Source organism: Sesamum indicum, linkage group LG7 (assembly GCF_026168435.1).
Source record: "Sesamum indicum cultivar Baizhima isolate 11 linkage group LG7, ASM2616843v1, whole genome shotgun sequence".
Taxonomy (NCBI): domain Eukaryota; kingdom Viridiplantae; phylum Streptophyta; class Magnoliopsida; order Lamiales; family Pedaliaceae; genus Sesamum; species Sesamum indicum.
The window spans coordinates 9,596,925-9,623,738 of NC_142663.1; the positions used below are offsets into that span (position 1 = coordinate 9,596,925).

General features: G+C 34.4%; 3 protein-coding genes across 8 annotated transcripts; 1 reads left to right on the forward strand and 2 right to left on the reverse strand.

Annotated features, from left to right (window-relative positions):
• Window positions 1-3,577, forward strand: LOC105166464 (F-box/kelch-repeat protein At1g55270). Of its 4 annotated transcripts, XM_011085833.3 has the most exons (4): window positions 1-549; window positions 660-824; window positions 2,093-3,389; window positions 3,508-3,577. In XM_011085833.3, exons 2-3 carry the CDS (start codon window positions 798-800, stop codon window positions 3,347-3,349), a joined length of 1,284 nt encoding a protein of 427 aa, XP_011084135.1. In that variant the 5' UTR covers window positions 1-549; window positions 660-797; the 3' UTR covers window positions 3,350-3,389; window positions 3,508-3,577. The 4 variants fall into 4 exon arrangements, with proteins under 4 accessions (XP_011084135.1, XP_011084134.1, XP_088739074.1 ...); XM_011085832.3 differs by having other exon boundaries at window positions 687-824; window positions 2,093-3,577; XM_088882948.1 differs by having other exon boundaries at window positions 694-824; window positions 2,093-3,577.
• Window positions 3,578-7,604: 4,027 nt separating this feature from the next.
• On the reverse strand, window positions 7,605-16,900 carry LOC105166466 (FAD/NAD(P)-binding oxidoreductase). Of its 2 annotated transcripts, XM_011085834.3 has the most exons (13): window positions 16,611-16,900; window positions 14,784-14,826; window positions 11,061-11,136; window positions 10,674-10,733; window positions 10,493-10,543; window positions 9,969-10,023; window positions 9,792-9,862; window positions 9,665-9,716; window positions 8,692-8,769; window positions 8,506-8,595; window positions 8,316-8,429; window positions 8,012-8,080; window positions 7,605-7,890 (listed from the first exon to the last, which is right to left on the reverse strand). In XM_011085834.3, exons 1-13 carry the CDS (start codon window positions 16,749-16,751, stop codon window positions 7,834-7,836), a joined length of 957 nt encoding a protein of 318 aa, XP_011084136.1. In that variant the 5' UTR covers window positions 16,752-16,900; the 3' UTR covers window positions 7,605-7,833. The 2 variants fall into 2 exon arrangements, with proteins under 2 accessions (XP_011084136.1, XP_011084137.1); XM_011085835.3 differs by lacking the exons at window positions 14,784-14,826; window positions 16,611-16,900 and adding an exon at window positions 12,430-13,494.
• A 3,592-nt stretch (window positions 16,901-20,492) lies between these two features.
• Window positions 20,493-26,116, reverse strand: LOC105166467 (Pentatricopeptide repeat (PPR) superfamily protein). Of its 2 annotated transcripts, none has more exons than XM_011085838.3 (5): window positions 25,864-26,116; window positions 25,216-25,419; window positions 24,854-25,096; window positions 21,674-23,848; window positions 20,493-21,338 (listed from the first exon to the last, which is right to left on the reverse strand). In XM_011085838.3, the coding sequence occupies exons 1-5, from the start codon at window positions 25,895-25,897 to the stop codon at window positions 20,749-20,751; spliced, it is 3,246 nt and encodes a 1,081-aa protein (XP_011084140.1). In that variant the 5' UTR covers window positions 25,898-26,116; the 3' UTR covers window positions 20,493-20,748. The 2 variants fall into 2 exon arrangements, with proteins under 2 accessions (XP_011084140.1, XP_011084139.1); XM_011085837.3 differs by having other exon boundaries at window positions 20,493-21,371; window positions 25,864-26,115.
• Between the last annotated feature and the right edge of the window lie 698 nt (window positions 26,117-26,814).

Sequence of the window (26,814 nt, forward strand, 5' to 3'; positions counted from 1 at the left end):
CAAGACACCCTCTGTTCGCTCCTTTGACTACGTAGATTTCTACTCTTGCGTTCCAAATTTTGGGTTCTGACAGTCCTTTCCTTTCCTTTTTTTTCTTTCTTTTTTTTCGTTTTTTTGAATCAAAATTAAATATGCCTTTTGCTTCATTCTTGGTCTTTTCTTGAGCAGACTCTTGTGCTTGGTAGGTTGTTTCGAATGGGCCCGATTTTCCACTGAAGGTGTTGAGTAATGGTGTGAAAGAGAGAATATATGAGAAGTGAAACGAGAATTGAGAGGAAGAGCGGTCTCCATCTGACTTGATATCTCTCTCCATTGCTTTTTCATTTTTGCCCATTTCTTGCTGGCTCGCATTTTGGGGGCTTAGGGTTTCCTTTTCGAGGATTAGACACTTTGTGGGGTTTGCATTTTCTATTTACTATTCATTCTGCGAAGTTTCTGTATCTGGGTTTTTGATTTTTTACATAGCTTTGCTCGGTGGATCAGTTTATTCTTTCAGTTGATGTTTCGATTTGGGTGGGCTCACTGCATACCTCTCCGATATAAATTGATGTAAGAATTTATGTTTTATTGTTGCTTTTCTGTGAAATTATGTGTGTTAGATTGCTAGATGGTGGATTTCAAACTTCGACTTATTCTTTGCTCTTTGTCAATTCTGGTAGCATGTAATGTGGCAGCACGTAATGTAGCGTGCAGGGTGAAGGTTTGAAGATGAGAGTATATTACCCCAATTGAGCTTTGAAGCTGCGCATGCTGTTAATTTGGAGGAATTTGGTATTGGCAAGTGGTTACATACTCAAATGGATAGAGTGATTCAGCCTCCCTTGGTAAATATGTGGATGTTTTCACTACTGCTATTTTACTAAATTTGGTGTGGATTTCTGTGTTTTACTGTCCTTCAGCCTCCTTCGGTTCGTTCTAGGTTTCTTTTACAAATTCTTGTGTTTTGCTGTATCTATAAGTTTTATGGTTTAATTCTTACTCCAAAGCACTGCAAATTCTGAATTATATTGAGCATCCACTAAATAGAAACCATTTCAGTTCTATTAGCAGGTTATAGCTCTTATTAAGCTGCTAATTTATCTCAAGATTTAACAATGTAAGCTTTACTGTATGGTAAATACGAATTGATTACATCACTGTCCCCTGTTACTATGGATGATTGAACATTTTCCATTACTAAGGTTCTAGAGTTGCTGGGTGACAGGGGGTGAGGGGCGTCTTAACTGTATTGTTTTCTAATGCAAAAAGAAAGAGGTTTCTGTTATCTTCACCAATATGGTTTTTATAAATGAGTTGGTTCCTTAGCAATTAACAGAAAATGTGAAGGTGGTATCTATGAAAACCTAAGTAATGATCAAGCAATAATAAGATTTGAGAAAGACAAAACATGCACTTTTTGAGCTGTACATTAATTTTAGAATGTGAATATTTTAAGATAAGACATCGAGCACGAGAGGAAATATCATTGAATTCATTATTATGAAACAAAATCTAAGTTCAATGTGAAAGTAATATATTTTATCATGTTAAAACTATTACCAAAATAAAAACTTAAGATAACAGTAATAATAGTAATAATACTAATCTACATCTTTATCCTTAAAAATAATAACATCACAGGGATAATTTTGTCTAACAAAAAATTCAAAAATAATACTGATGCGTTTATAATAGAATAGATACAATGCCAAACTTTATACGACAAACATTTCCAGACTGATCTGTTCCGTACTTTTAAGAAAATGGCATGGAGCTTAGTCTTTAATGAGTTGCTTTTCTTTACTTTATTAGGCTAAACCCTCTATCTAGAGAGTGTAGCATCCAAAATGGTTTTTTAGAGTTGAAACAAAGCAGGAAGAAGGTGTGTTTTATAGGAATGTGAAACCCAGAAGTGAGGCCTAGTCTAACAATTGAGCTACTGAAAAGAAAAGTAATCTGACATGAAATCTACAATTAATAAGTTCTGCACCAAATCTTATGCCAAGTCTTAGCAAAAGAACCCATTGATCCTACTCACTCTATAGTAAAAGCTAAGTATGATTTGTGGGCAGCTGGACCCCCTCTTGTGAAATAACAATTGTTTTGGTTACAGGTGGATACAACAGCATGTCTTTGTAGGGTTGATGCAGGCCTCAAAACTATTGCTGGGGCTAAAAAGTATGTACCAGGGACAAAGCTGTGTCTTCAGCCCGACATTAAACCTTCAATTCACCCCACCAGACAGAAGGCGCCACGTGACAGGAATAGGAGTCAGTCCCCTCTGCTACCTGGACTTCCAGATGATCTTGCAATCGCTTGCTTAATCCGTGTACCAAGAATTGAGCATTTCAAGCTCCGTCTTGTCTGCAAAAGATGGTATCGCCTTTTGGCTGGTAATTTCTTTTACTCGCTTAGGAAGAATCTTGGAATTGCAGAGGAGTGGATATACATCATGAAGAGAGACCGAGATGGAAAATTATCATGGCATGCGTTTGACCCAATGCATCAGGTTTGGCAACCTCTACCTCCTGTACCAAGAGAATACTGTGAAGCTCGTGATTTTGGATGTGCAGTTCTCAGTGGTTGTCATCTCTACTTGGTTGGCGGGAAAGATCCAGTTAAAGGCTCCATGAGAAGAGTTGTCTTCTACAGTGCTAGGACTAACAGATGGCACCGTGCTCCAGATATGCTCCGGAGACGACATTTTTTTGGTTGTTGTGTCATAAACAACTGCTTGTATGTGGCTGGTGGGGAGAACGAGGGGACTCATCGGTCATTGAAATCAGCTGAAGTTTATGATCCCAACAAAAATAGATGGTCCTTCATTTCTGATATGAGCACTGCAATGGTACCTTTCATAGGGGTTGTTTATGGAGGAAAGTGGTTCTTAAAGGGGCTAGGTTCTCAGAGGCAGGTTGTTTGCGAGGTGTATCAACCTGAAACTGATAGCTGGAGCCCTGTTTATGATGGAATGGTTGCAGGTTGGAGGCATCCATGCACTACAATTAATGGGCATCTCTATGCTTTAGATTGTAAAGATGGCTGCAAACTTAGAATATATGACGAAACAAGTGGTTCTTGGAGCAAACGTATTGATAGTAAAATGCACTTGGGCAACTCGAAGGCTTTAGAGGCAGCAGCAATCCTTCCTCTTAATGGAAAATTGTGCATTATAAGAAATAACATGAGTATATCTCTCGTCCATGTCTCAAAATCCGACCATGGATCCACTGCTACTACTGATCATTTAGGGGAAACTATACCTGGGAAAGGACACTTGAAAACTTTAGTCACAAGTTTTTTGTCAAACCTTGCAGGTAGAAATCGCCACAAAAACCGCATAGTTCAATGTCAGGTTCTTCAAGCTTGAGGAGGGGTTGTAGTTCTGGTCTTTGCTTTTCAAGATACAGGTAATATAAGTAGTTCACATGTTTGTTATTAAATGATTGTACCCATTGCCCTTTCCTGGCCGTCGTATGTACTCACAGGCATTAGATAGGTAACAAGTGTTTGTTTTTTCCTCCTTAGATACTAGACATGTTTTATGCCAGACATTGTTCATGCCCCTTAATGAAGAGCACAGGCAATTGTTGCGCGATCCCCATGTTTTCGCTGATCAAGTTTCTCTTGGGAGATTAAACCTTTGTGATCCTCTAATTATAAGAAGTGCTACTTGTATTTTTCCCTATGTTTTATTATCATTACAGTAATATCTTCTGCAAATGTTCCAAATATAGAAAGTACTTTTCTACATGAACAGTATTAGGGATTTTCTTTTCTTTTTTGTTTGTCCTCCAAATATGCCATTTAGTCATATTTGGTCATCTTGGAACACATCAATTAATCTAATGTGGTTCCTGCCGTTGGACTACCGTTGTACACCAACAGTGGGAATTGGCACAAACAATAGCTATTTTCTTCCTTTCTTCACACGAATGGCCAGAAATATCGATATAGGCTTTTCTAATAAAACTTGCGTTTTCTAAAGGTATGATGTTCCCGTATATATTGTGAGCACCTTTTGAGATTTCTTAGACAAATAAGAACTCGAAAAAGGAGTTTCTAGACATGTATAAAGTATTGGGTAATTTTTCAAGAAATTCTTTATAAGGATAGGTCCCAAATTTTAACAAACACAAATCCAATTTGTTGCCATCCGCAATCATTCTCAAACTGTTGGCAAAGAAAAAGTAAGTTGGATGATGAAATTGATGCATTGACGTGAAACACAAAAAAGTGAAAGCTAAATGGTTGGTATACATCATTGTCATTTGCATCTTGATCACACAGTGATTGCTCTCAAATATAACTTTAAACCTTTTTTAATCAACAAATTTTTTGACTGATGTTAGGTACAAAAACACATCTTTGATAAACTTTGTACCTGAAATACTTTCAATTGCCATTGTGCCTTTTTCTTTGACTGCGATGTACTCTCCGTTGCCAATCTTCACTTTGGAAACTATAAAGTATCTAATTCCCTGAAGAGATCACAATCAGATGTCATATGATTAGTGCAACCACTGTCAATCAACCACTTCTCACTTGAATTTGAGATTTCAAAGCAAGTGGCTACAAAAAGCTCCCCCTCCTCTTCATTAGCAATTTGAGCAGCATTTCTTTTATTGTACATCCTCTTGCATGACTATCTGCTGCTGCTTATTACTTCTGCAAATTCTTTGATGATGCCCCATTTTCAAGCATTTTTCACATTGTTGGTCTGGATTTCTCCAAAACTTCAAAGGTGGATGATTTTCTCTTCCACAATATTTATAAGAAGAGAAATTTGATTTTGTTTCAATATACGTATTTTGAGAGAATCAAAACCTGAACTTCCCTTTTTAGAACTTTCAAATTTCTTGCCCTTTCCCCCCATAACTCGAGCTTGCCTCTGCAGCTAATGCACCTTCAACAAATCTTACAGACCTCATGAGTCTTCTCTATTCTTGTGCCTGTAGAGCATTCATCAATGCTGCCAAACTAATTTTTGACAAATCTTTAGAGTTTTCTAATGAAGAAATGTAGCTTCAAACCTTTCAGGAATGGTAACAAGGATTTTTTCAACTAACCTAGAATAAGGAAATGCAGATCCAAGTAATCTTACTTTGTTTGCTATTTTGAGCAGTTTGTCAAAATATCTCTTCACTATGACATTTTCATCTTTTGGAGCTCAAACTCCCTAATCAGATTTAGGATTTTCATTCCTTGATCCTTTCATCTCCTTCATATTCCTTTTCAGGAAATTCCAAATTTCAAAGGCTAATTTCATAGTCATGATTCTGCGAAAGATCTCAGAAGAGACAACAACAAATAACGAAGTCCTCGCCTTTGATTTCCTCTCCTTGTGATTCTTGATTTGCGCCATTATTGGATTTGCAGGTAATGGAGGAACTTCATAGTCCTCTTCCACAGTTTCTCAAAGATCCTTTGCCTCCAGATGAGCCTCCATCCTTGTTGCCCAAACATGATAACCGTCATCGTAAAAAACCAATGGTGCGAGTGCCGTGACTGATATTTCCGAATCAATTGATTGAGATGACAAATATAAAATTCCAGTCACAGGTCCCTTAAGAAAAGGGCTCCCATACCACTTTGTTGGAGTTTTTGAGAAAATGAAAGATTAAGAAGTAGATAAGAACATAAATTGCTGTGTGAAGTCCAACTTTTTATTGCACTCATGAAAACTTTAAATACAATTGAAACTCAAAACAGAAAAATGTAAAAACAACAACCATACATGAAATACGATTTCATGTTTAATAACTTCCTAAAAATCTGAAACTACTGCTGATTAGGTTATTTGAATCAGTCAGACAACTCTAACTAAGAAATTAAATTAATTTCAAATAAAAGAAATAGAAGAAGCTAAGAAATTCTAGCATGGAAAAAATCTACAGCAACTGAAGTACAACTTCAATAGAATTGTTCATGTATGCTGGAGTTACACAAGCTAGAACAATTACTACATCTTTGCCCACAGGAATTAAGTTCACAACTAAAGCAGGTAATGCTTTAGCTCATCCAGAATCTTGGTTGATAGTTTCAGATCATCCATAGACAAGCTTGTGCTCTTTTGTCTGATTATTACATTGATACCAACGTTTTGGTTATATCATGGTTCAAGGTATTGACCGATGATGTTCGATGATATCAACCAATCCAGATATCTGTGCAGATTCGATAAAAACGTTCGATACCCTATATTATAATAAATGATTTGGTATCGTTGATTATATTCAATGTTAACAATGATAGAGGAGTCAGTCTATATTTTGATAGTCCTTGGCTGCAAAAATAATAGAAAAGGTATTCCAACATACAATTGTGGAAGCAGAATCAATAAATATTCGCAATTGTTACTTATAAATCATACTTGGACTGTACTCATAAAATACCCGTTAGGATCTTCTCTGTGTTATACCTAAAATAATTGAGTTCGATTTGGGTCTTACCCATCGTAAAATGAATGAAATAGTTTTACGTGTTGTTTTTATAATAATATTACGAGAACATATTACTAAATTAATTTATTAAATATATTTTATGAACTTATGATGATTAAAGAAATTAAAAGCTATTCAAAATTTTAATATATGAAAAGTGAACATCATTAGAATATAAATAATGATCTTGACTTTGTTCAATAATAGACCGTTTATTAATTAATTTACATTGGAATACAGATACAAACAAAAATTGTAGAACCGGTAGGATAAAAAACAAGTATGAAAATTATATTTTAACTTGGCAACAAAAACTTCTATTCATTTGAAAAATTGCATTCAACTTTCATTTGACAAAGGTTTTTACAATTCAAATTCAAACAAATTTTATCAGTTTTATATATTAGTCTAGCTTAACTAATTTAAATTTCTTATGTATTTTTTTGTTTTCTAAACTATCACACCACGTTCAAAATGATTTTATTTGAAACTTTTTTTGGAGCTATTACTACGAAAATAAAGATGAAAAATCATGGCAATTTTTTTTCAAATGTCAAACACACACACACAAAAAAGAAAACCTATGTACAAAAATTAAGAATTTTAGATGAGAAATAAATCGAGAGAATTAATTTATCAAAAGTTTTACAAATTCAATGTTAATGGATAAATTTACCTATTTAATACCCATACCCCTGTGAGTTTTAGGATCTGAACCCTCTATTCATATCAGAAATGCTTATTGCAATAGATATGAATTCACATTTGGATCTAACATAAAATTATTAGGTCTGAATTTGGGTATTAGTTATTAATATTATAATGAGTCGAAAATCTGGATATTGCCTCCATTAACAAGTCTATAACGCATGTTCAAATTATGAGCAGTATTGAAATGTTAAAATGCTTAACTCACTCAAGTTCGAGTACACATTCAGAAACAAACGGATACAATCCTTCACAATTAAAGAAATGCAATCCACTTTACTCTATGCCAAGAACTAATAATGAATTTTACGACGCTGTTTCTTTTCTGTACAGACAGTTGCTACATGAGTTTTCTGTATGTTCGAAACTATTTGCACTCAGTTATTCCATCCTAATTCTGGTTGAAGAGTTACTGATCTTACACGAGTTATATCCAATCAAATTCCATCCGACAACTGTGACATCTCTAATTCAAACCCAAAAATCTAGTTATTTGTATTTTCGATCATTTCCCTCAATAGAATAAAGTGAAAAGACAATACAATGCGGAGTCATAAACAGTTTTTGCCATCAAAGATTCATACTTGAGGTTTAAACATAGTCACCGCCCAAGGAGTGATAAATCAATCCATGCTTTGCATAGAATTATTGTATATTGTTCAAGTCCATTCTTTGAACTGCTTATGAACATAAAAATCAGGGGTCAGAATTTGTAAACCATGTCTTCGGTGTATCCAAGTTCCTTGAGTATGCCAGTCAGCTGCAAGAAGGCAACAAAGGAATAGGGAAGAAAATGAAAAGAACCAGAAGAGATTAAAAAAACAGCGAGTGGGAAAACAATTTTAGATGATTTGTATGGTTGAAATTTTGAAAATACGCACCTGTCCTTGCGACCGGTCCTTTGCCTTGTCGCCAGATATATGCTTCATTAATCCAGGGGGACCACAAACCTGGAAAAACAACAGAAGCTCATAAGAAGCATATTAAGATTTATCTAATTGCTCCTGGTGGAAGAGTGAAACAATCACATAGTCTAGTGTTTCAGCACGGGTTAGATCATGAGAAAAGAGATACTATCAGTTGAATCCATCTGAAAATTAGAAATTAAATCCACCATCCGTGCAGATGGATTTGCGGCCAAAATTTTGATAAATATATCTGAGATGATAATGGAAAAGAACTTACAAGGATAAGTGTATCATCGCTGGGGCTGGGCAAGCCTTTCACTACCATGTCCTTTGATATATAACCTTTACCTCCCAGCCAATCCTTTGTTGGATTATCAACAGTATAGAATATCTAAAAAGTGATAAAGATGTGAGATGATTTAAAATAGTATCACAAGGGATAAACGTTATGCTGGTTCATTTAGCACCTTTAAGTTAGGGTTGCTGGCAGCAAGCACGTCAAGCTTCTTTTTGAGAAGTATGTCATCAGGGGATACATTAGCATATAGCAGTGAGACCTACAAAGAGCCAAAGTTCATTATCTAAGTCCAAAGACTATATTGACTACTTGTTTCTTGTCAATTCAAAAAACCCCAAAGAATACATTTAGGCACCTGGGTATTATCATCAGGATTCTTAAGGATAGCATCTATTATCTGAAGCATTGGAGTAATTCCAGTTCCTCCTGCAATCTGAATACAGAATTCAGTACTTAAGCAAGTTAATAAACTTGAGCAAGGTTGAACCAATCTATCCTCAAGCAATATGACCACATTCGCTACTTAAAATAAAGGATTCGGATATGCTTTTTCTCTCTCTTTTTTTTCTCATGTTTAAGGTTTCTAGACCTAAGAAATAGAGGTTCCTGGAATAGTTTAAACAAACTCAATAGGATTCAATCGTGCTCCTTTTCTAAAGAATTCCCAGTATATAAAGTCAATTTTGTCAAGCTAAGAAAAAACAGCACAGGTGGACCACATAGTTGACATCACAACCTCATTAGGCTAATGGTGGAACAAGATATTGCTCGGGGTGTCGTTTTACAAGATTATCTTTGATGGAGTAATAGCTAATGAGCAGGCAAGGAATCCCTTTTTGGACATTCTAATTTTGTGGATTTGCTGCATCACACCTGCTTTCAATCTTCTTTGGCGAATAAATAGCATAAATATCTAATTCAATTTTCTCAAGATCACAAAAAGCAGCACCAGGTTATCCTACACCAGAGACCTTGCAAGATTGGAGTGCCTGACAAATTCATGACAGTGGTCAAAACGTCTAAAAACAGCCACTGTCAACCAGACACGAAACATGCGACTTTCTACAAGTCTTCGCATTATGGGGTGCAGTAGGTAGTAGGAATTTCTGAAAATGTTCTTTCACATTTGTATGATCAGGCATGCCATGAGTGGTTGACACACTAAGGGCAGTCAAACCTTTTCAATCCTACAAATTTATTCAATCTTTTATGAAGCATTCCGGAATTTACAGGCTAAAAGTCCCACGCCCATACTTTATTCCACACTTTTTCCTGATCTACGTTGTTATTTATATATGTACAAAAGCAACTCTTAATGATGGTCTTACCATGCCAATGTGTTTCTTCATATTTGGACTGTATCTGAGTTTTTCAATCGGCCTGGGTGAACAAAGCATATTATTAGGCTAATAGCTTACATAAGAGTTGATGCAAGGTTAATCCTGCATTACTCACCCTTTCACTTCTACAACATCTCCTGGTTTCAAGCTAGCAAAATGCTGACTCATTTTACCTTCTGGATACACCTGAAAATGTTCAAATAAGTCAAAGATTGTTCATAAGATAAAAGCTCAAGGTCTGACTAGAATGGCAGGCATATATATATGAGAGAAATAAATGATGAACGACTACCTTAATTAGCAAATCGAAGTATCCCTTGGCATTTGGATCTGATATAGGAGTGTAACTGCAGAATAATGAGTTTTATAAGAATTTCCCCACTACTGGTTGATGTCAGATCTCCAATAACTTGGAAATAAATGATGCATCCTATGAAATACTGATATCTAGCAAGTTTCTGAATGCAATAGGCTAAGTTTTATGTTCAATTTCAGAATTGTCTTAAGAATGTATAGGCTCTTGCTCAATTTCAAGTGTTGCTCGGACTCTGATTTTCCTATTCATAATTTTACAATAACAAGTGCTGCAGAAATATCTAAATCAAACTGATAGAATGTTAGATGTGAAATATATGCTACTTTCTTCCTTTCTTAATACCATAACATTCAGTGAGAATGAAACAGGAGATACACAATAGATTAACATTCGGGGAAACCAGAGAGGAGATACTTGACGAAAGATACCAACTTGGTATACCTAAGTTAAATGTGTAAAATAAACATGTATGGTATCACAAATTAAATGAAATGACTTACGGGCGAATCACATATTTCGTTTTGCCTTCAGCATTTTGTCCCATAGGAGCTCTACAAGAAAATCAATTTTGTCAATTACATGAAAATGAAAATTGTCTACCAGGTTACTATGTAGGAAGGGAATTCAAATCCTTACATACATAGAGAAGAATGCACAAAAGTCAACTTTCTGAGGAAGTACCTTGTAATAATGCAGGATGCAACATCCAGGCCTAACTTTGCACTGGGATCAAATGAAAACCTACCATATTTTAACAGAAAACTGGGTCAACTTCACCACCAATATCAGAGGACAATGAGCATAAGATTATCTAATTTTCAACAAAACTTCTGCAATCAAGCAATTCAAGCCCTTCAAATTAATCTATAACTGCATCTGCTCCAGAAAGTCTACTCTTCTGTGTGGGCATGGCAACCAAATCTACTCTTTACTTGCTCAAAAAGTTAAGAGGCACACTCATCCAACCTCATATGTTACAACTACAAACAAAATTATTTTGATAAAAGGACAAATTGAGGAATAACAAGTAAAGAAACCGACTGAGGAGTTATATGATAATAAACCAACCTAAATAACTGGGAATTGTGGCTGGCCTGCACCTTGTCTTGCAGCTTGAATTCAATCCATTTATCAGGATTTAGGGCTGAAAAGCAAGAAAAGGATTTAATTTACATTAAAGGAAAAATTGTTATTACAGGTCAACAATGAACGACATTCAGCAACACATATAAGCATACAAATTATTATCTTAGATAAACTGCAGGTGCAGCATGTCATCTTAAGTGGGATCAGAGGAAATTATCTTGATTAAATTCAATAAAATTGTGAAGATTAAAGATTAGGTAAATTATCTGGTTTGATTTCCAATATGTCCCATTGAACTATAAGCATCAACTTCTAGTAACAATGCAGTTAAGTAGGGTGTAGGGTTCACACTGAATTCCAAAGGTTATGATTTATAGGTTCAGCAGTAAGATGCCAAGAGATTAAAAAGTACCATATCCAAAGTTCATATCATGCATAATTTGCATAGAAGTACTCAATATCAAATCCGGAATCGAGGTCATGTGGACCAAACTGTTATTAATGTAAATTTTTCTAACAATCTTTGCATTTATTTTAATAGTAACTAAAGATAAGTACTACATACAATAAAAGCTACATTTTTTATTATATCAAAACATGTGAGCAATTATGGACACAAATTTACTGATACTCTGCCGTCTTTTCTTTCATAAATTTCATCTAAAACTGACTCAATATCAAATTTTTCTATAGTTCTTCTCCCGATTGTAAGTATCAGAAAATCACACAGTATTCATATCAGTTGTAGTTGGCTTACCAGATTTTCTTTGCATATAGTCATGTGATATATTAAATAAATATAAAATAACAAAATTAGAATCAAATAAGGAAAAGCACACAAGAATACATATTAAAGTTCCTAAAATTCTTGAATATATATTATGACAAGTTTGAATAGCTCGGATGCATATCTATTGTATCGAGAGTATTATTTGAGAGCTTTCATATATCAACTTCCAATATTATCTAGTAACTAAAATATGAGGACATTTTTTGAAAATGCCCTCATATTCTACTTGAATTCATTATCCCAATTTAACATCTTAAAATACCAAGTATTTTGAGCGATTGCCTTTCTTAAATATATTCATTAAGAGGACCTATTATTTAATAGTATAGTTCACCACAAATCTATCTATAATATATTAAAACCAAGAGAACAGAAAATCAAAACGTAAAAATCAAATTAATCCCAATTTTCATCAATATAATAATTACTAATCCAAAAGAAATATGAAGTACAATTTGATAATATTTTTATCATCGCATGCAGACTTTATATCAAACAAAGACCAACTCTTATCAAAGAGGGGTGGTATGTTAAACTTCAAATCAGTATCCTTTAACTTACTTATTCTTGTCCCTTTGTGTTTCAATATCCATAATCTGTGTAAATGAGTAATTTTGAGAAGTCCTCCAACGGTTCCAGCAAGCAAAAAGGCCCATGAAGCACATGATATTTTCAATTCCTTCCAATTACTTTGAGCAACCATTAATGCACTCCAACATCTAAAATGTTCCCTTAAAAACTTTCATGAAATAAGACTGTTTAAGGGGCTAGCCCATATAAAAGAGTGAAAAGTATACATAGTGCCCCTAATAAAAGTCCAAACCTTGGCAGATCCCCGCCTCTCCGTTCTCCTGAAACCCATTTACTAAAGTACTTGGAATAAGCCTCAACGGCAATTTAGGTTCACTTTTGTTGTTTGTGGTTCTGTTTATCTCATTTATATCTTATAATTGCTTTAGACTAATAAAACAACCGAGGGCAAATTGATTGTTTTCTTTCTATAGATATATTCAGTAAAAGATAAATTCGTACCGTAGTATTCTAACTAAACTAACTGATCTAATGCTCAATGCACAGGTATTTCGATAGTTAAATTTTTTCTTGTAAACTAATCTTCACTTGTGCATCTGAACATTACTCCTCATCTACCTCCTTCGAATAGAAAAACAACTACAAGTTTACATCAATGCTTTAAGCAACAAGGCATCTAGAAAAACAACAAACCATCTCGCATAGTGGATGTTTAAAATGGAAGAGTCGTGGCTTTCTTCAAGGTGAGACAGCAGGAAATATCTGAACTAAATGCTCAAGATTTAGTTCAGAGGGGAAGGAAAATTCATCCAATGGGCAGCCCTATGTCTTCCAACATGAGGACAAGGTCTAGCAATAAAGATTGTACACAGACCATCATAGTGTATTAGATATTAGCTAATACCTAAGCAATAGAACTGTGTAATCCTCTTCATTAGGCAGGTGTTCTAGGCTAAAAATGTCAAATTTCAAAGGAGGTGAGTGAAAAAATTAGGCACTCTACTCCATATCTCATATACTTGTCATGTTATCTGAATCAAGATGCTAATATTCTTAACATTATGCTTACTATATATAGATATATATATACACACACATATAAAGTTTTAAATGTGGTGATATCAAGCATCTGAAAGACCTCAATCTGTCAAGAGTTTTCTTAAATAAACAAAGTCATTGGGGTGGTTGGTGTTTCTTTTAACAGTTGAAGGGACCTGCTTTTGATGATATTATGAGCATCATAGGATATTGGTCCTTAATCTATTTTAATTGGCTAGTAACTATTGGTCTAACTCCATAATTGAATAATAAATTTAATAATAAGACAAAGAAATGTGATGCTAGATAATCTCTCTCTTACAAGTAAGCCCCAGAAACCCACTAACTTCATATTTTGTTTCCGGTCTCGCATTTTCTCATTCGGAGGTGACAGTGCATTTAGCATCAGAACCTATTCCTCCAACTCTATTATTGCATTCTTTTGATTGTCGTTCTGGATCAGCAATCCATGGTGTATAAAAAACTTCAACAGTGCAATTCTTAACAGATCCCGCATCAGAATCATGTTGCATCTTATTTGTGCAAATACTGGGCTCTACACAGATTGAGTCCATGTAGAACAGCTAAATTCTAGTCCTCAACTGTTCCTCATGTCGTGTTCACCTGCTTAAACTTGAAAAGTCAGGCTTCAATAGCATGCTAAAATACAAGCTTATATTTTATGATGCAAATCGACGCAGATATTGCATTTGAGTGGAACATGCATCAGCCAAAAATGTAAAATGAAAAAAAAACAATCAAAAGGAATATCATAAACCTCCAGCTCTATTTGTATAGCAAATAATAAGTGCCCTTACAGCTAGATAATCCTGAGATTGCATTTGTATAATCATCGCCTGGAACCTCTTGGTACACTTGAAGGTTATAGAATCAGCCATGCTTCCTATCTAGCGCAAACATTTATGTTCTTCTTACTTATTTCTTTTTCTTAATTATATGTGAGCAGAAATGTATTTTAAAGTCTCCCAGATTTTTCCCCAAAAAGAATTCTTCGATCTAAGTTCAAAGATAAAAGGAAAAAATTGAGGGGAGCACGTCAACTTAAATAACTCTTAACCACATGACTTCACTTCGGAGGAAAAGTATAAACCCAATCAACCAGGTAACTGTATCACTATTCTTACAACTACAGGTTGTCAGAGGTGTTATAGTCTCAACCGATCACTATGATAGACAATCTTATGGTTATGTCTTATTCTCAGGGATAGAAACCACAAAATCTGTCCAAGATGTTTAATTTGATGAGATGTAGAAAACAACCAAAAGAAATTATTGAGACCAAGTTTAATTAGTTAATAGATACGAACAGAGGAAAAATAACCTACCAACTTTTGGTGCACCATCTTCATTGGGTTGATCCAGATAAACCTGAGTTACAAATAAGAAGGTTATCTACCAAGAAGACTTGCAGACATAGTTCACCAAGTATTTACATATGTGGTTAAACAAACAAACATATAAAGAAATCGTTTATTGCCAAAACTTGCATGTATTTGCTATCAAAGTGGGACGTCTTCCAATCATTTACAAGAGATAATCAATAAATGTTTCTTCAACAACTAGGTTAACTCTATTTAAAAGATGGTTCAAAGACAAAACAATCACAAACACAACTGACCTGTATTCTAAATAGATTATTAGCAATGGACCTGGTAGGTTAGGCAAGCAGGTTTCGGATCTAAGACTGGTTAAGAATGAGTAGGTGATAAAAAGCATGGAGTCTAAAAGGGTGAAAGATCAGGCACGACTCCCCCTTTTCAGCATTTTCTATGTTCCCTGCCACCCAACGAGTGTGAAGGAAAGAGGTAGCTTTAGGGGGTGATTTTGCAAGTGATACACAGTGTCGAGTTATTTTGTCTTTCCATTTTCCTTGGCAGAATACACTTTCAAAACTACCGTTTGCATTCCTTCTCAGTGTTTTCACTTCCCAATTTTTCCTTTTCTGGAACTGAAGTTAGATCGCTGTTGGCATTGGAGATGTATTCAGGAAATCTCACTAGTTAGGTTCTCCAAATAAGGTGGAGTTAAAAAATGTGTTACTAAAGGATGAGGTGGTTGGGGCAGATAGGGGTTTGCCAGAGACACCCACAGAATTGATGTTGAAGAAGGCGACAAAAGGAGAAGGCAAAGTCCAAGTTGAAATTAGTCCAGTTGGAGAAGTGGTTTTGAGGAAGACAACTGAAAATGATGGAGATGGAAGACGAGAGAACCAGAGGTGGCAGTTGGGATGAGATATGAATAGGGTGGGTGGCATGCAAAATTAGAAGTCGAAGCAGAAAAAAGAAAATCAAATGACAATTATGGTGCTCATAAGGAGACCTGTCCTATCGTACGGTTAACAGGGAAAGCTCGGGACAACTTCCTAACAAGTTACCAGTAATCTGGATTTATTTCAATTAGTAGACTGTGGTATAAAAAAATCCAAAAGATTTCATACAAATCAGAACATACTTCAATTCGTTTTTATTTCTAAACAAAGAAAAGAGTTTCTTTGTTAATATATTAATGTTGAATGTATCGCAGACCTATGCAATATCTAAATTTCAAATTTATTCATCATTAAACAGCAATCAAGTAAGGTTCCGAGTTCTACTTTGAGGACTCCTCCTCCAGAACACACAGAAGCAAAGTCTGCTTCCAGAACACAATTCTCATTCCAGTATCTGGTATTTTCTCTTTATGCAAGTTACCGATTTCACAGTCCCAAATCCCATCCAGTACTAGAAACTCACAGGAAAGCAAGATTACACATTTCTAAATTAGTGATTCAAAACTGATCAACATATTCAGTTCCATAATGCACGCATTATATTTTACTTCTCTATGACAATTAAATGTATATACACAAACACACGTTAAAATCCAATCACTAGCATCACCACACTAAAATAACACTGGTTGACACTGTAAGTCCATTCCCAGTCGTCGGAACTCCAAACCCTTATTTTGGGAAGAAAGAGAAACACAGAATATCAGGCTTAGCATGTAAACTAATTCAACACAGTAGCATTCGCAAAGAGAAAAGAAACAACATTTTCATATTAATTCAAGGCACAAATCATCGTTTGTTGTTCTGATTCTATCAGATATCTCCACACGCAAGTACAATTGAATCAATCTCCCTACATTATAAAATCGAAACAAGAAATTACCAAATTCGACGAGGAAAAAACGTAACAAGTGGAGACTCCACCAGAAATGGCGGCAAGGGCTCCGTAGCGGATGCGAGAGTCGGACTTCATTCGGTCTCCGAAGGAGATCCATGCATCCTTTGCCAGTCTTCTGAAGAACATTGCTTTGTCAACTTACAACTCCGAATCACAGTGATGGAAAGGGAAAATCCTACAGAGTGACTGAGCAGTGAGTTTGCGCCGAGGATTTATAGAGTGTTGAATTGATCAACTCAAGAAACCAGCCCCCGCTCCTTCTCCACCAAATTCATTTAAATAATGTGAAATTTCACAAAATAATATGGTGAAATTCATTTTAGACCCTTAGATTCGATTTCGATTTCAAATTAGTCCCTCAGTTAGGTAACTTTTTTATATTAATCTTATAAAATATCTCTTTTTTACAAAAAAAATTATTTTAGTTCCTCATTTCTTATATTTTATTTTTAATTTGGTTCCTGACACATAAATTTAAAAAAATATAATCATTTTAATAAAAGAATTTATCATAAAACAATTATTTATATAATAACTTAATCAATGATCAATAAATATAATTATTGTGAATTTAATGAACTTGATCTTAAAAAAAACTTGAATAAATAAGTTCGAAAAATTAAAATAAAAAAAAATAGAGCAAAAATATTTTTTAAAAAATCTTATGAAATAGAACATACTCGAAAGTGTTTTAATTATAAAAAAATTGCTCTATTTTTTATTTAAATTTTTTCTCCAACTTTATTAGGATAATAATATTTTTTTTCCATAACTTATACCTATTTTACTTTTGGTCCTCTTCGTGATGGGATTAACTCTTTTAGTCTTGTAATTTATAAAAATTAATATTTTTTTCCTCATTTACTTTATGGTCTACCATTTTACGATGTAGGTCATGTACTTAGCACATGACTATTAAGTCTTTTTAGTTAGAGAAAAAATTAGTGCTTTTTCCAGTTTAGAACCACTTTTGGAGAAAATATAATTGCATTCGAGGACGAAAAATCAATCTTGAAGTAAATTAGGGCAAAGAAAAGGGGATTTATCTTTTCTCCCTTCTATATTTCTCTAAGTTGAAATCAAGTAGAACCAACACAAATAATCATGTGTTCTGTAAGTGAATTAAGTAGGCTAAGTGGAGCATCGATATGCTAATTTGGGAAGAAAAATGAATTTTTTCTACAACTAAAAATACTTAATGACCACATATAGGCTAGCTACCTTGCTCATAAACCAACAGGACAAACCTGCCAGGCTAATCAGTGGGAGCCCACTTTTATTTTTTTTAATTTTAGACTTTAAAAAAAATGATTGAAATATTAACAAAAAGCAGTCCTTAAGCAAAAGTATAAATGCCTTTTCATAAAAGAATTAAAATTTGTTTTTAAAGAAATAAAAAAACATAGAGAAATTTTATTTTAATATAAATAATTAAGCGAATCAGATTTTATTAGATAGTTTTTTTTTTCTATTTAAACTTTATTTTATAAAAATTTTGTATTTATATTATTGAAAAGAATGTTAAGTAGAGAGGGTAAAATACCTTTCTATGATATGAACACACACTATTAGCATTCACACTTATATATATATCAAAAGATATAGAAATATATTATTTGATTTTAGTTAATCAAAATATTATTTATTCTGAAATTATATTTAGGTAGCTCAGAAGAATTAGAACAAGCTAAAATGGTTTTCTTTTTTATCTGAATTTTGTGTCTTCATAATTAATTTTTATCTATTATTAAAAAAAATACTTAAATAAGGATATAAATGTCTTTTGCAATAGAACAAACTATAATGAGTTTTTTACTTTTCTATATATAGTATATACATATAGATGTAGATATGCATAGATTATTTTATGTTAGTTTCAATATTTTTCATTTGTTCATTAATTCCACATAACAATTGATATTTTTTTTTAATTTATTTTTAAGGCAAAAGTCTATTATCTCTCGAACATTGAGTGGATTGACCTGGCCTGGAGAAGGATTAGGGTTGGTTTTCTTTAGGACTTTAGTTTGTAAAAAGGCTCGAAAGATCTACTTGACGAATTTTCTTACGAGTTAGTTCGTATGTAGCATACAGAACTAAAGGAACCGTTCAGCTATTGAAAGAAAAAAAACAACTTTGCTCGTAGGCTCTATAGACTCACTCTCTTCACAACAAGAGGAGTTTACCTCGAATTACATCCACTCTCGTTTAGCCTTATTATCTCCATCTTATGTGATAATATCTAAGTTAAATACATTTTGCATCGCTAAACTGTGAAGTGCATTTACACCCTTAAATTATAAAATATAATAAAATGCTCCCTCGTGATATGGAATAATATTTTACAATCCTTGTATTTTTTACACAATTGATAAAAAAATTTACATAATTTTTGCTTGTGTTGGTATATATATTATACACTGTAAAATATGCGAACCTATAATATAATTAATATAAAGTACTCTACAATTATGTGGACATGTAATTGAATAAACAGTTTTAAATTATAAAACAAACTTTTTTTTATAAAATTATATGCATTATGTATTTACACATATTTACTTATCATAAATTATTTACTTTGTAAAAACATATTTGCATATGTTGAGGTAAAATTTTTTGTAATACATAATTTATAAAAAGTTACAAATCTTAAATAATAATTTTCAAATAAATTTGAATAAAATTTTAAATCACTATAAGTAGCTTAGGGAGAATTTTTTTAATAAAACATATTTTAAGAAGTAAAATAAAAAAATATGGGGCATAAATAATAAGGACATTTTTATGCTATCAATGGCAAATTATTTATTGGGGGTGTTTTTCTTATATTTCATACTTTAGGAGGTAAATGTGACTACATACAGTATTTAGGGGGTGTTTTCCTCATGAATGCAAAATGTATTTAAACCTAATATCTATTAAAGCTTCGCTTAACATTCAATAACTAAGAGTTTATTTGGTTCAAGTCAGTAAAATAGAAGTGAAAGGGAGAAGGAAGGGAAAGAATAATAATTTTTTTTTAAGTTGTTTGATTTGATTGAAAATGGAGTGAATTCAAATACTTCCACTTGTTTGGTATGAAGAAAACAGAATGAGAAAAAAAAATTAGTTTTTTTTGTAATTTTATTGAATAACCCTTATTTTTATTTTGTATTAGAAAATAAATAAATTAATATTATACTAATATAATTTTAGCAAATCAAAAATTTAAAAATCTTATTAATAAAAATATTTATCAGACAAGAACAAGCTTTTTTTTATTAATAAAAATATTCATAGTTGACTATGTTAGTTTTTCAACGATTCATTTACTTTTTCTCTAACGACTAGGTACAATATTATTAGCGAAGAAGAAGAAAAATAGAAAAACATTATATAATATATATATATATATATATTATGCAATGGAGTAAATAAAAATAATATATACTTTTTTGTCTTTTTGACCTTATACTATCACTTTTCCGTCCAATTTTGAATGTAAACAAAATTGAAGTTCGAAAGAGTTTCATATACATCAACTTGTACTTTACCTCTATTTATTCCTTTAACCAAACGCCAAATTATCTCATATACATCCCTTTTTACCTCCACTTCTATTATACTCCCATTTTTTAATCCAACCAAACATTCTATGTGCTTGTGAATTGTTAATACCTATGTTTCTCAAAACATTTATTCTTTTAGCTTCTTACATGAAACTTATCTGCAAAGATTCACTGACCAAAGCTACTGATGAAAAGAGAACCATCCACTTTATGGTCACAAAGATGAGACAGTGAAAACATTAGAGGGGTTCAAAGAATGGAAAATAGAAAAGTAATTGAATGACAGCCTTCTCAAGTAACCAAGAAACTGAAATGGTTGTATGGAATGATAATCATCATTTCAGGAGCCAAGCAATATTTTCAAAAAATGAAGGTCTAAACTCAAATCACACCTAGTGCAACATATACATACAATAAAGCCATAGGAAGTGTTGGCTGACACTGAGCAGATCACACAATTAGTAAACAGCTTATATATCACACGGATAACTCTGCAATTTATAATGATACTCGAGACTTCACTATGAACACACAGTACGACGCATGAAATACATATACTGAAACTTGAGGAACTATAGGTCCCTATGCACCGATGAGCAGCATACAAACGGTACCCAATACGACTTTCCCTTCTTCTTCTTTTCTTTCTTAACCTCAATGGGGTATCTTGCCGGAGAATTCCACTCTTCCATGTCCTTATTTGTATCTGGACCTGTAACAGAAGTAACAGTAGTCACAACAGCACCTCTGTCTTTTGGTTCAGTCTTGTCTTTCTCATTTGCAGAAGGAACTTGTTTAGTGTTTGGTGATTTGACCTCATTCAGAAGATTTTTCAGAGGACCGTGCTGCTTCACAGGGCTCCAGTTTGTTATTTTGGCTATTACTTCCTCATTGTTCTTTCTACCTTCAGATTCATTTACTACATTAGTTATAGAAGGGAACCAGCCAGCCTGCAGAGCATCAGATTTTAGCTTATGATTGTTCTGCACCGTCTCAATCTCTGAAGCAGCAGAAACCCGAACCCCTTCGCCTCCAGATTGAACCAAAGTCATGAAAGAAGGGGGCTCAAAAACATCTGATTTGTCGGAATGGGCTTCCTCAGTTGAGGTATTATGCTTATGGGAATTGTTTTCTAATGTGTCCAGTGATTGGGAGTTTGTCTCTGCAACAGCCACATTGGATTGAGAGGAAAGTGCTGTTTATCAAAAGAAGTAGGTGATAAAATGAGAACAGAATACATGGAGTATAAAGCAAAAGGTGCACTCTTGTGATGTGTGTTTAATCGAATGATATCTAGGCGAAGAATAAAATGCGTTGACCATAGGTAGCCCAAAATGAACCAACAAACAAATTAGAAGAGAGCCAATTTTGCTTGCGGAGACTTGGAACTCAGATCAAATACTATTACCATGTCAATTAGTAAAGAGTAAGATTTTTAAGCAACGTATATAATTTTGTATTCTGATCAAGTTAGAGATTAGAGACTAGAGAGTTTACCTGAAATTGATCCACAATTCCCTTCCAAACTATCACATCTGCTACTTGAACTACCCGATAGATCCACTGCAGAAACACCATCCTCCTGCTTAGCCAGCTTGTCATCACCTTTATCATGGAAGCACTTGGAATTGACACTAGTTACAATTTCAACATTAATGATATTCTTATCATCAGCAGTAGCAGAAGTTTCACATAAATCTTCGGAATCTAAAGTTGATGGTACTGGCTCTGTTAAACTTGGGGTGGCAGAACATTTATCTGATGCGAGAACATTACCATCAGAAGCCGGTTCTGCACTCAAGGCAATGCCAACAGATTTTGATGTGTCAACATCTTCACTTGTATAGGTCTCTTTAACATCAGCCGAGGTTTCATACGAAAATTTCTTACTGGTTAAATCTTCTTGCAGCCTCGGAGCAGGGCTCTCTAAATTTTCACTCAATTCAACAACACCACCACCATGATTCTGTTCAGTACTCACTTCAGCAGCATCAGCAATGCAGCTATTGTCATTAGCAGTCTTTTCCCTCAGCAATTCTGAATCAGTGAATAGAGATGCGGACTCTTCTGAAATTGGCAGTTCAGAAGTTCTTTCTGATGCTACAACCTCAATATTATCTTTTAACTCCATTCCTGTTCCATCAGTATCCACCGACCCTACTCTAACAACATTGCTAGTCATATGAATATTGTTAGGCAGTTCTGAAACAACTGGTGGTACAGGATCTTCCAAGGAGGCAGTTGTTTGGGACTTCTCATCGTTATTCTCAGCATCTAAGCATTTCTCAAAACCATTATCCCAGGATACCAGTTCAGTTTTCAATGATTCTTCCAAATTTATTGCATCACTATCTGCTTCACATGGACTTGGATCATCAGTTAAGTTATTCGAGTTCTTCGTAGAATCAAGTATCACTTGTAATTCAGCAGAAGCTCCTTCACCCTTTACATTGCCAGCTTCAAAAAGCATACTGTTAGATGTTTCTTCACAATGATCCACATCTTTCTTGAGATCTTTTGTAGCTTGATCATATTCAGGTGTAGAAGTGTTGTCTGCAGGTCTAGGAGCTGATATTGTCTCAGCTGAAAACTTGTCTTTTTCTTCCAGGTTCCCATTCAGTTTTCCATCCTTATCACACTCCTCTCCCTTGCTTGCATCTAAGTTACCAGCAGTCTCACCTTCAGACAAGATGGTTTTTTGGCTGACTTCTTTGCCAGCAGGAGAGTAAAAAGAATCAGAGTGCTCGGTGGCCTTTGGTTCGATGTTCCCATTCTGATTTCCACCCTTATCACACTGCTCTCCCTTGCTGGCATCAAAATTACCAGCATTCTCATCTCCAGCCAAGATGGTATTTTGGTCGATTTCTTTATCAACAGGAGAGACCAAAGAGACAGCATCAGAGTGCTTGGTTGCCTTTACTTCCAGTTTCCCATTCTGATTTCCATCCTTATCACACTCCTCTCCCTTGCTTGCATCAAAGTTACCAGCATTCTCACCTCCAGCCAAGATGGTATTTTGGCTGACTTCTTGGTCAACAGGGGAGACCAACGAAACCGTGGCATCCAAATTTTGTGTGCTCATATCAGGCTTAACTGAAGGCGTTGTCAGCAGACTTTTCTCAGGTAAAGTATTTTCACCAACAGGTCCAACGTTTCCATGAGTCACCTCGGCAAGAGCAATTTCACCAACAGTGTTGGCTGAGCAACTATTTTCAGCAGAATCAGCAACATCTCTTGATTCTGCAGGAGCATCTAAGTTTTGAAGAGTTTCACTTTTAGGGGGCAGATATTCTAGGACCACTCCAGAAACCAACTTGTCATGTGACGCTTCCTTTGTTTCCACTGCCTTTATTCCAGGACCTGAAATTTTACCTTCAGAGTCCAAAGTTACAGAAGCCAAGTTATCTTCTTCCCCTTGGATATCCGCATTGTGTCCACTTTGACCTTTTAGAATACCTCCATCACCATATTCATTTGTATTGTTTACATCTGTGGGGGTCTCAGATTTTATCAGGTCAGGCTGTAAACCATTTATGAGCTCAACAGAAACTGCTTCAGCACTAGAATCAGTTACTGGTAAAACATTTGCTGACTGGTTGTTTGCAATTGACGCAACAACACGGTTGCTCATTTCCTCACACCTTGTTGGATCCTCCAATTGTTCTGTTTTATCTGCATTAACCGATTTTATATCATAAGATGGCAGAAAACATAGAAAATTGAAGGCGCCAGTTATCTGCAAACAAACTTCCAATAGAAGAATGATTCTGAAGTATATAGCTTAGCCTGAAAGGCTCCCTTCTTTGTCTCTCATGGTGAAGATGTAAATAAATTCTGCATCCTAACCAATGAAATTGAAAGAACAGATCTTTTCTATGATAAGCAGAACAGCATTAGGCAGCAACTTTCTGAGCCAGAAAGCTTTAATAATATCATGATGCTGGCACACGATGCCATGCAGAATTTAGTAACAACTAAGACTTTCGAAGTCAGAGCAATATATGGCTTATGGTTCAGAAAAGGTTGGACAGAGATGAGATAGACAATGGCAATGTTTGATATTCTGATGATTATAAAGCAAAATTTCCTTCTCAAATTTCAAAATTCTTCTTTCAGAAAAATCAATTTCCCAATAGAAAACTGGTACCACTAAAAATTGGATTGCAACACTGAAGCCACAGTTCTAGATTTAAATTGGTTCAGAAGTAATGTCTCCAGAGTTGACTTGCCTACTATGTTATTAAATCAGATTTGCATCTTCATCTGCATGAAGACTCATAATTCTTCTAAGCCCTTTCTCAATATTACTTGAGCATATAGACAGGAGAATACAAAATTGTACACTTAACCTCTTAACATAGAATTCTGCTTCAATAACATTATGTGTCCGCCATGAGTACAATTCTGAGCACATATACTAATCAGCTGCTCCTCATCTTGTTTCACTATAATCAGAACCATACACTTGCTTGAATCCTATCTATGTGAATGACATAAACTAGGGAGATGCTTTAGCAGACGCATAAGATTCATTTTTCTTTCCTTCACTCATCCAGTATATTTTCCAGCAAATATTATTAACGAAAAGATAAGTTAGAAAATGGACTCAATTACAGTAACAAACAAGTTATATCTACTACTTTCCTACAAATGATATAACCCTCCTTCGATGCTTACCCACAGTTTCATCAACCTTCAAGGATTCAGTCCTATAAAGATCACCCTCCACACTCTTCTGCTCCATCCTCTTGTCCAGTCCCCTCACACTTTCAAAGCGCTCCTCCAATCGGGGACTGATTCCACTATCCGAAAATTCGGTGACTGCATCAGAAAACACATCATCTTCTGATCTATTCGACTTTTCACCAGCTCCGCTGCTACTACGAAACTCCTCAGAATTTTTCTTCACCAGCTGAGGAACTTCCATGAAAAAAAATTTCCCACAGAAATAAACAAATTGTTAAGAAAATTAGTCAAATAAAACTCCACAGCTCTAATATAGGCCAAATATGTACATCAAAACCAGAGGTCTCACTCACCTGGTGTATGCTCATCATCATCCGAAGCATGCTCATCATCTGAAACAGCCAAATGGTCATCATGTTCTTCTGAATGAATGATTTTATAGCCTTCAATTGTTCCACAAACCCTCTTGTGGGCTCTTCTGTGTTTAGCACTAGGATGTGCATTCGGGAAAGGCCATCCACATCTGTGGCATAGGTGCACCCCATGACCCTCATGCCCTTCAAGAATTCAAGAGACAGGAAAAAGTTAAACAATTACCACTTGCAAAATAGAAATTACCATTACTAGTTCTAAGAAGATAAAAGACAGAATTAACAAAAGTAAATAATAAAGTACAATCAAGAAACTAATACACACAAGCATCACAAAAAGATCGTCAGATTACATCCACACACAAAAAGTGTTCATCTTTTTGTAAGAAACTACCAGTCTTCATTAACCTGCTTATAGCGTTAATCAATGTGTTCAGCTTTTGTGTGCCTATGTTAATGTGACAGAGAGACACAGATACAAGAAACCCGGAGAGAATACCAAGCAAGATAAGAAAAACCCACAAGAAATCTTGAAGAAAACTACAAAAACATGATGAAGTACCGCAGTTTTCAGTCTAAGTAAGCATAATAACAAGATTTTCTTGGAGGAAGAAAGAAGAAATCTAAAACCTGTAGCGGTCATCTTGTGATCTTGACTATCCATGTACACTCTAAATCACTATAGTGTGTGCAGCGCGTGAGAGACGATGAGAAGATCAACAAAACAATGGCAGCTCAGAGAGAGAGAGAGAGAGAGAGACGGAAAGAGAAGACGGGAAGACTTTGGTTTAGATAGAGAGAAAAAGAAGGGACGGAGCAGTGAGAGACAGAGTGATGATTGCGAGAAAAAGATTAATGCAGTGCACCATGTGCGCATGTTATCACCAGTGCCAGACTTTTCTATGCATGGCTGACTGACGGACTCACATTCTCTGCGGTAAGGTTCATGAGACTGCTATGGGGACATGCTAGTGGACTGCTTGTACCTTGCTTCAATTTCAACGCTTAATGAACATATATAGCATGTACATGAAATTATGGTCAATAAAATTGAACTACCTTTCATAAAACATAGTTAATTACATTTAGATCCCTCTAAAAATATAAAATTATATTTTTTTTAAAAAAAGTTTTTAATATTACACATACATTTTCTTAAAAAATTTACTGTTTACACTTGATCCCTTTTCGTTAAAATATGGATGAAAAATGCTGACACTAACAAAAAATTATATAACTTTAAATTTTACCCATCATTTAATATTCCCACGTAATAATTTTGTACTTATAAAGAAAAAAAATATAATAATATTAACCTCACTCCATATATATAATATATATATATATTACATTTATCCCTTTCTAAGTAAAATAAAATATATATGAAAATATTGAATAATGAACAAAATTAAAATTTGATGTAAATTTTTTTGCTCACATCAGCATTTTTTGTCCAAATCCTAATAAAAAGAGGTCAGATGTAAATGAATAATTCTTTGAGGGAGTGTAAGTGTAATTTAAAATTTTTTAAAAAAGTGTAATTTCATATTTTTAGAAGGTTTAGCTGTAATTAACCCAATA

Excerpts from the sequence above, each read along its gene's own strand:
- LOC105166464 (XM_011085833.3), top strand. The coding sequence starts at position 798 with ATGGATAGAGTGATTCAGCCTCCCTTG. Across the intron at positions 825-2,092 it reads GAGTGATTCAGCCTCCCTTG|GTGGATACAACAGCATGTCT; the intron begins GTAAATATGTGG and ends TTTTGGTTACAG.
- LOC105166466 (XM_011085834.3), bottom strand. The coding sequence starts at position 16,751 with ATGTTCTTCAGAAGACTGGCAAAGGATGCATGGATCTCCTTCGGAGAC. Across the intron at positions 10,734-11,060 it reads CACAATTCCCAGTTATTTAG|GTTTTCATTTGATCCCAGTG; the intron begins GTTGGTTTATTA and ends AAAATATGGTAG. Across the intron at positions 8,081-8,315 it reads GCGATGATACACTTATCCTT|GTTTGTGGTCCCCCTGGATT; the intron begins GTAAGTTCTTTT and ends TTGTTTTTCCAG.
- LOC105166467 (XM_011085837.3), bottom strand. The coding sequence starts at position 25,897 with ATGGATAGTCAAGATCACAAGATGACCGCTACAG. Across the intron at positions 25,420-25,863 it reads TCACAAGATGACCGCTACAG|GGCATGAGGGTCATGGGGTG; the intron begins GTTTTAGATTTC and ends GAATTCTTGAAG. Across the intron at positions 21,372-21,673 it reads GAATTGTGGATCAATTTCAG|CACTTTCCTCTCAATCCAAT; the intron begins GTAAACTCTCTA and ends TTTGATAAACAG.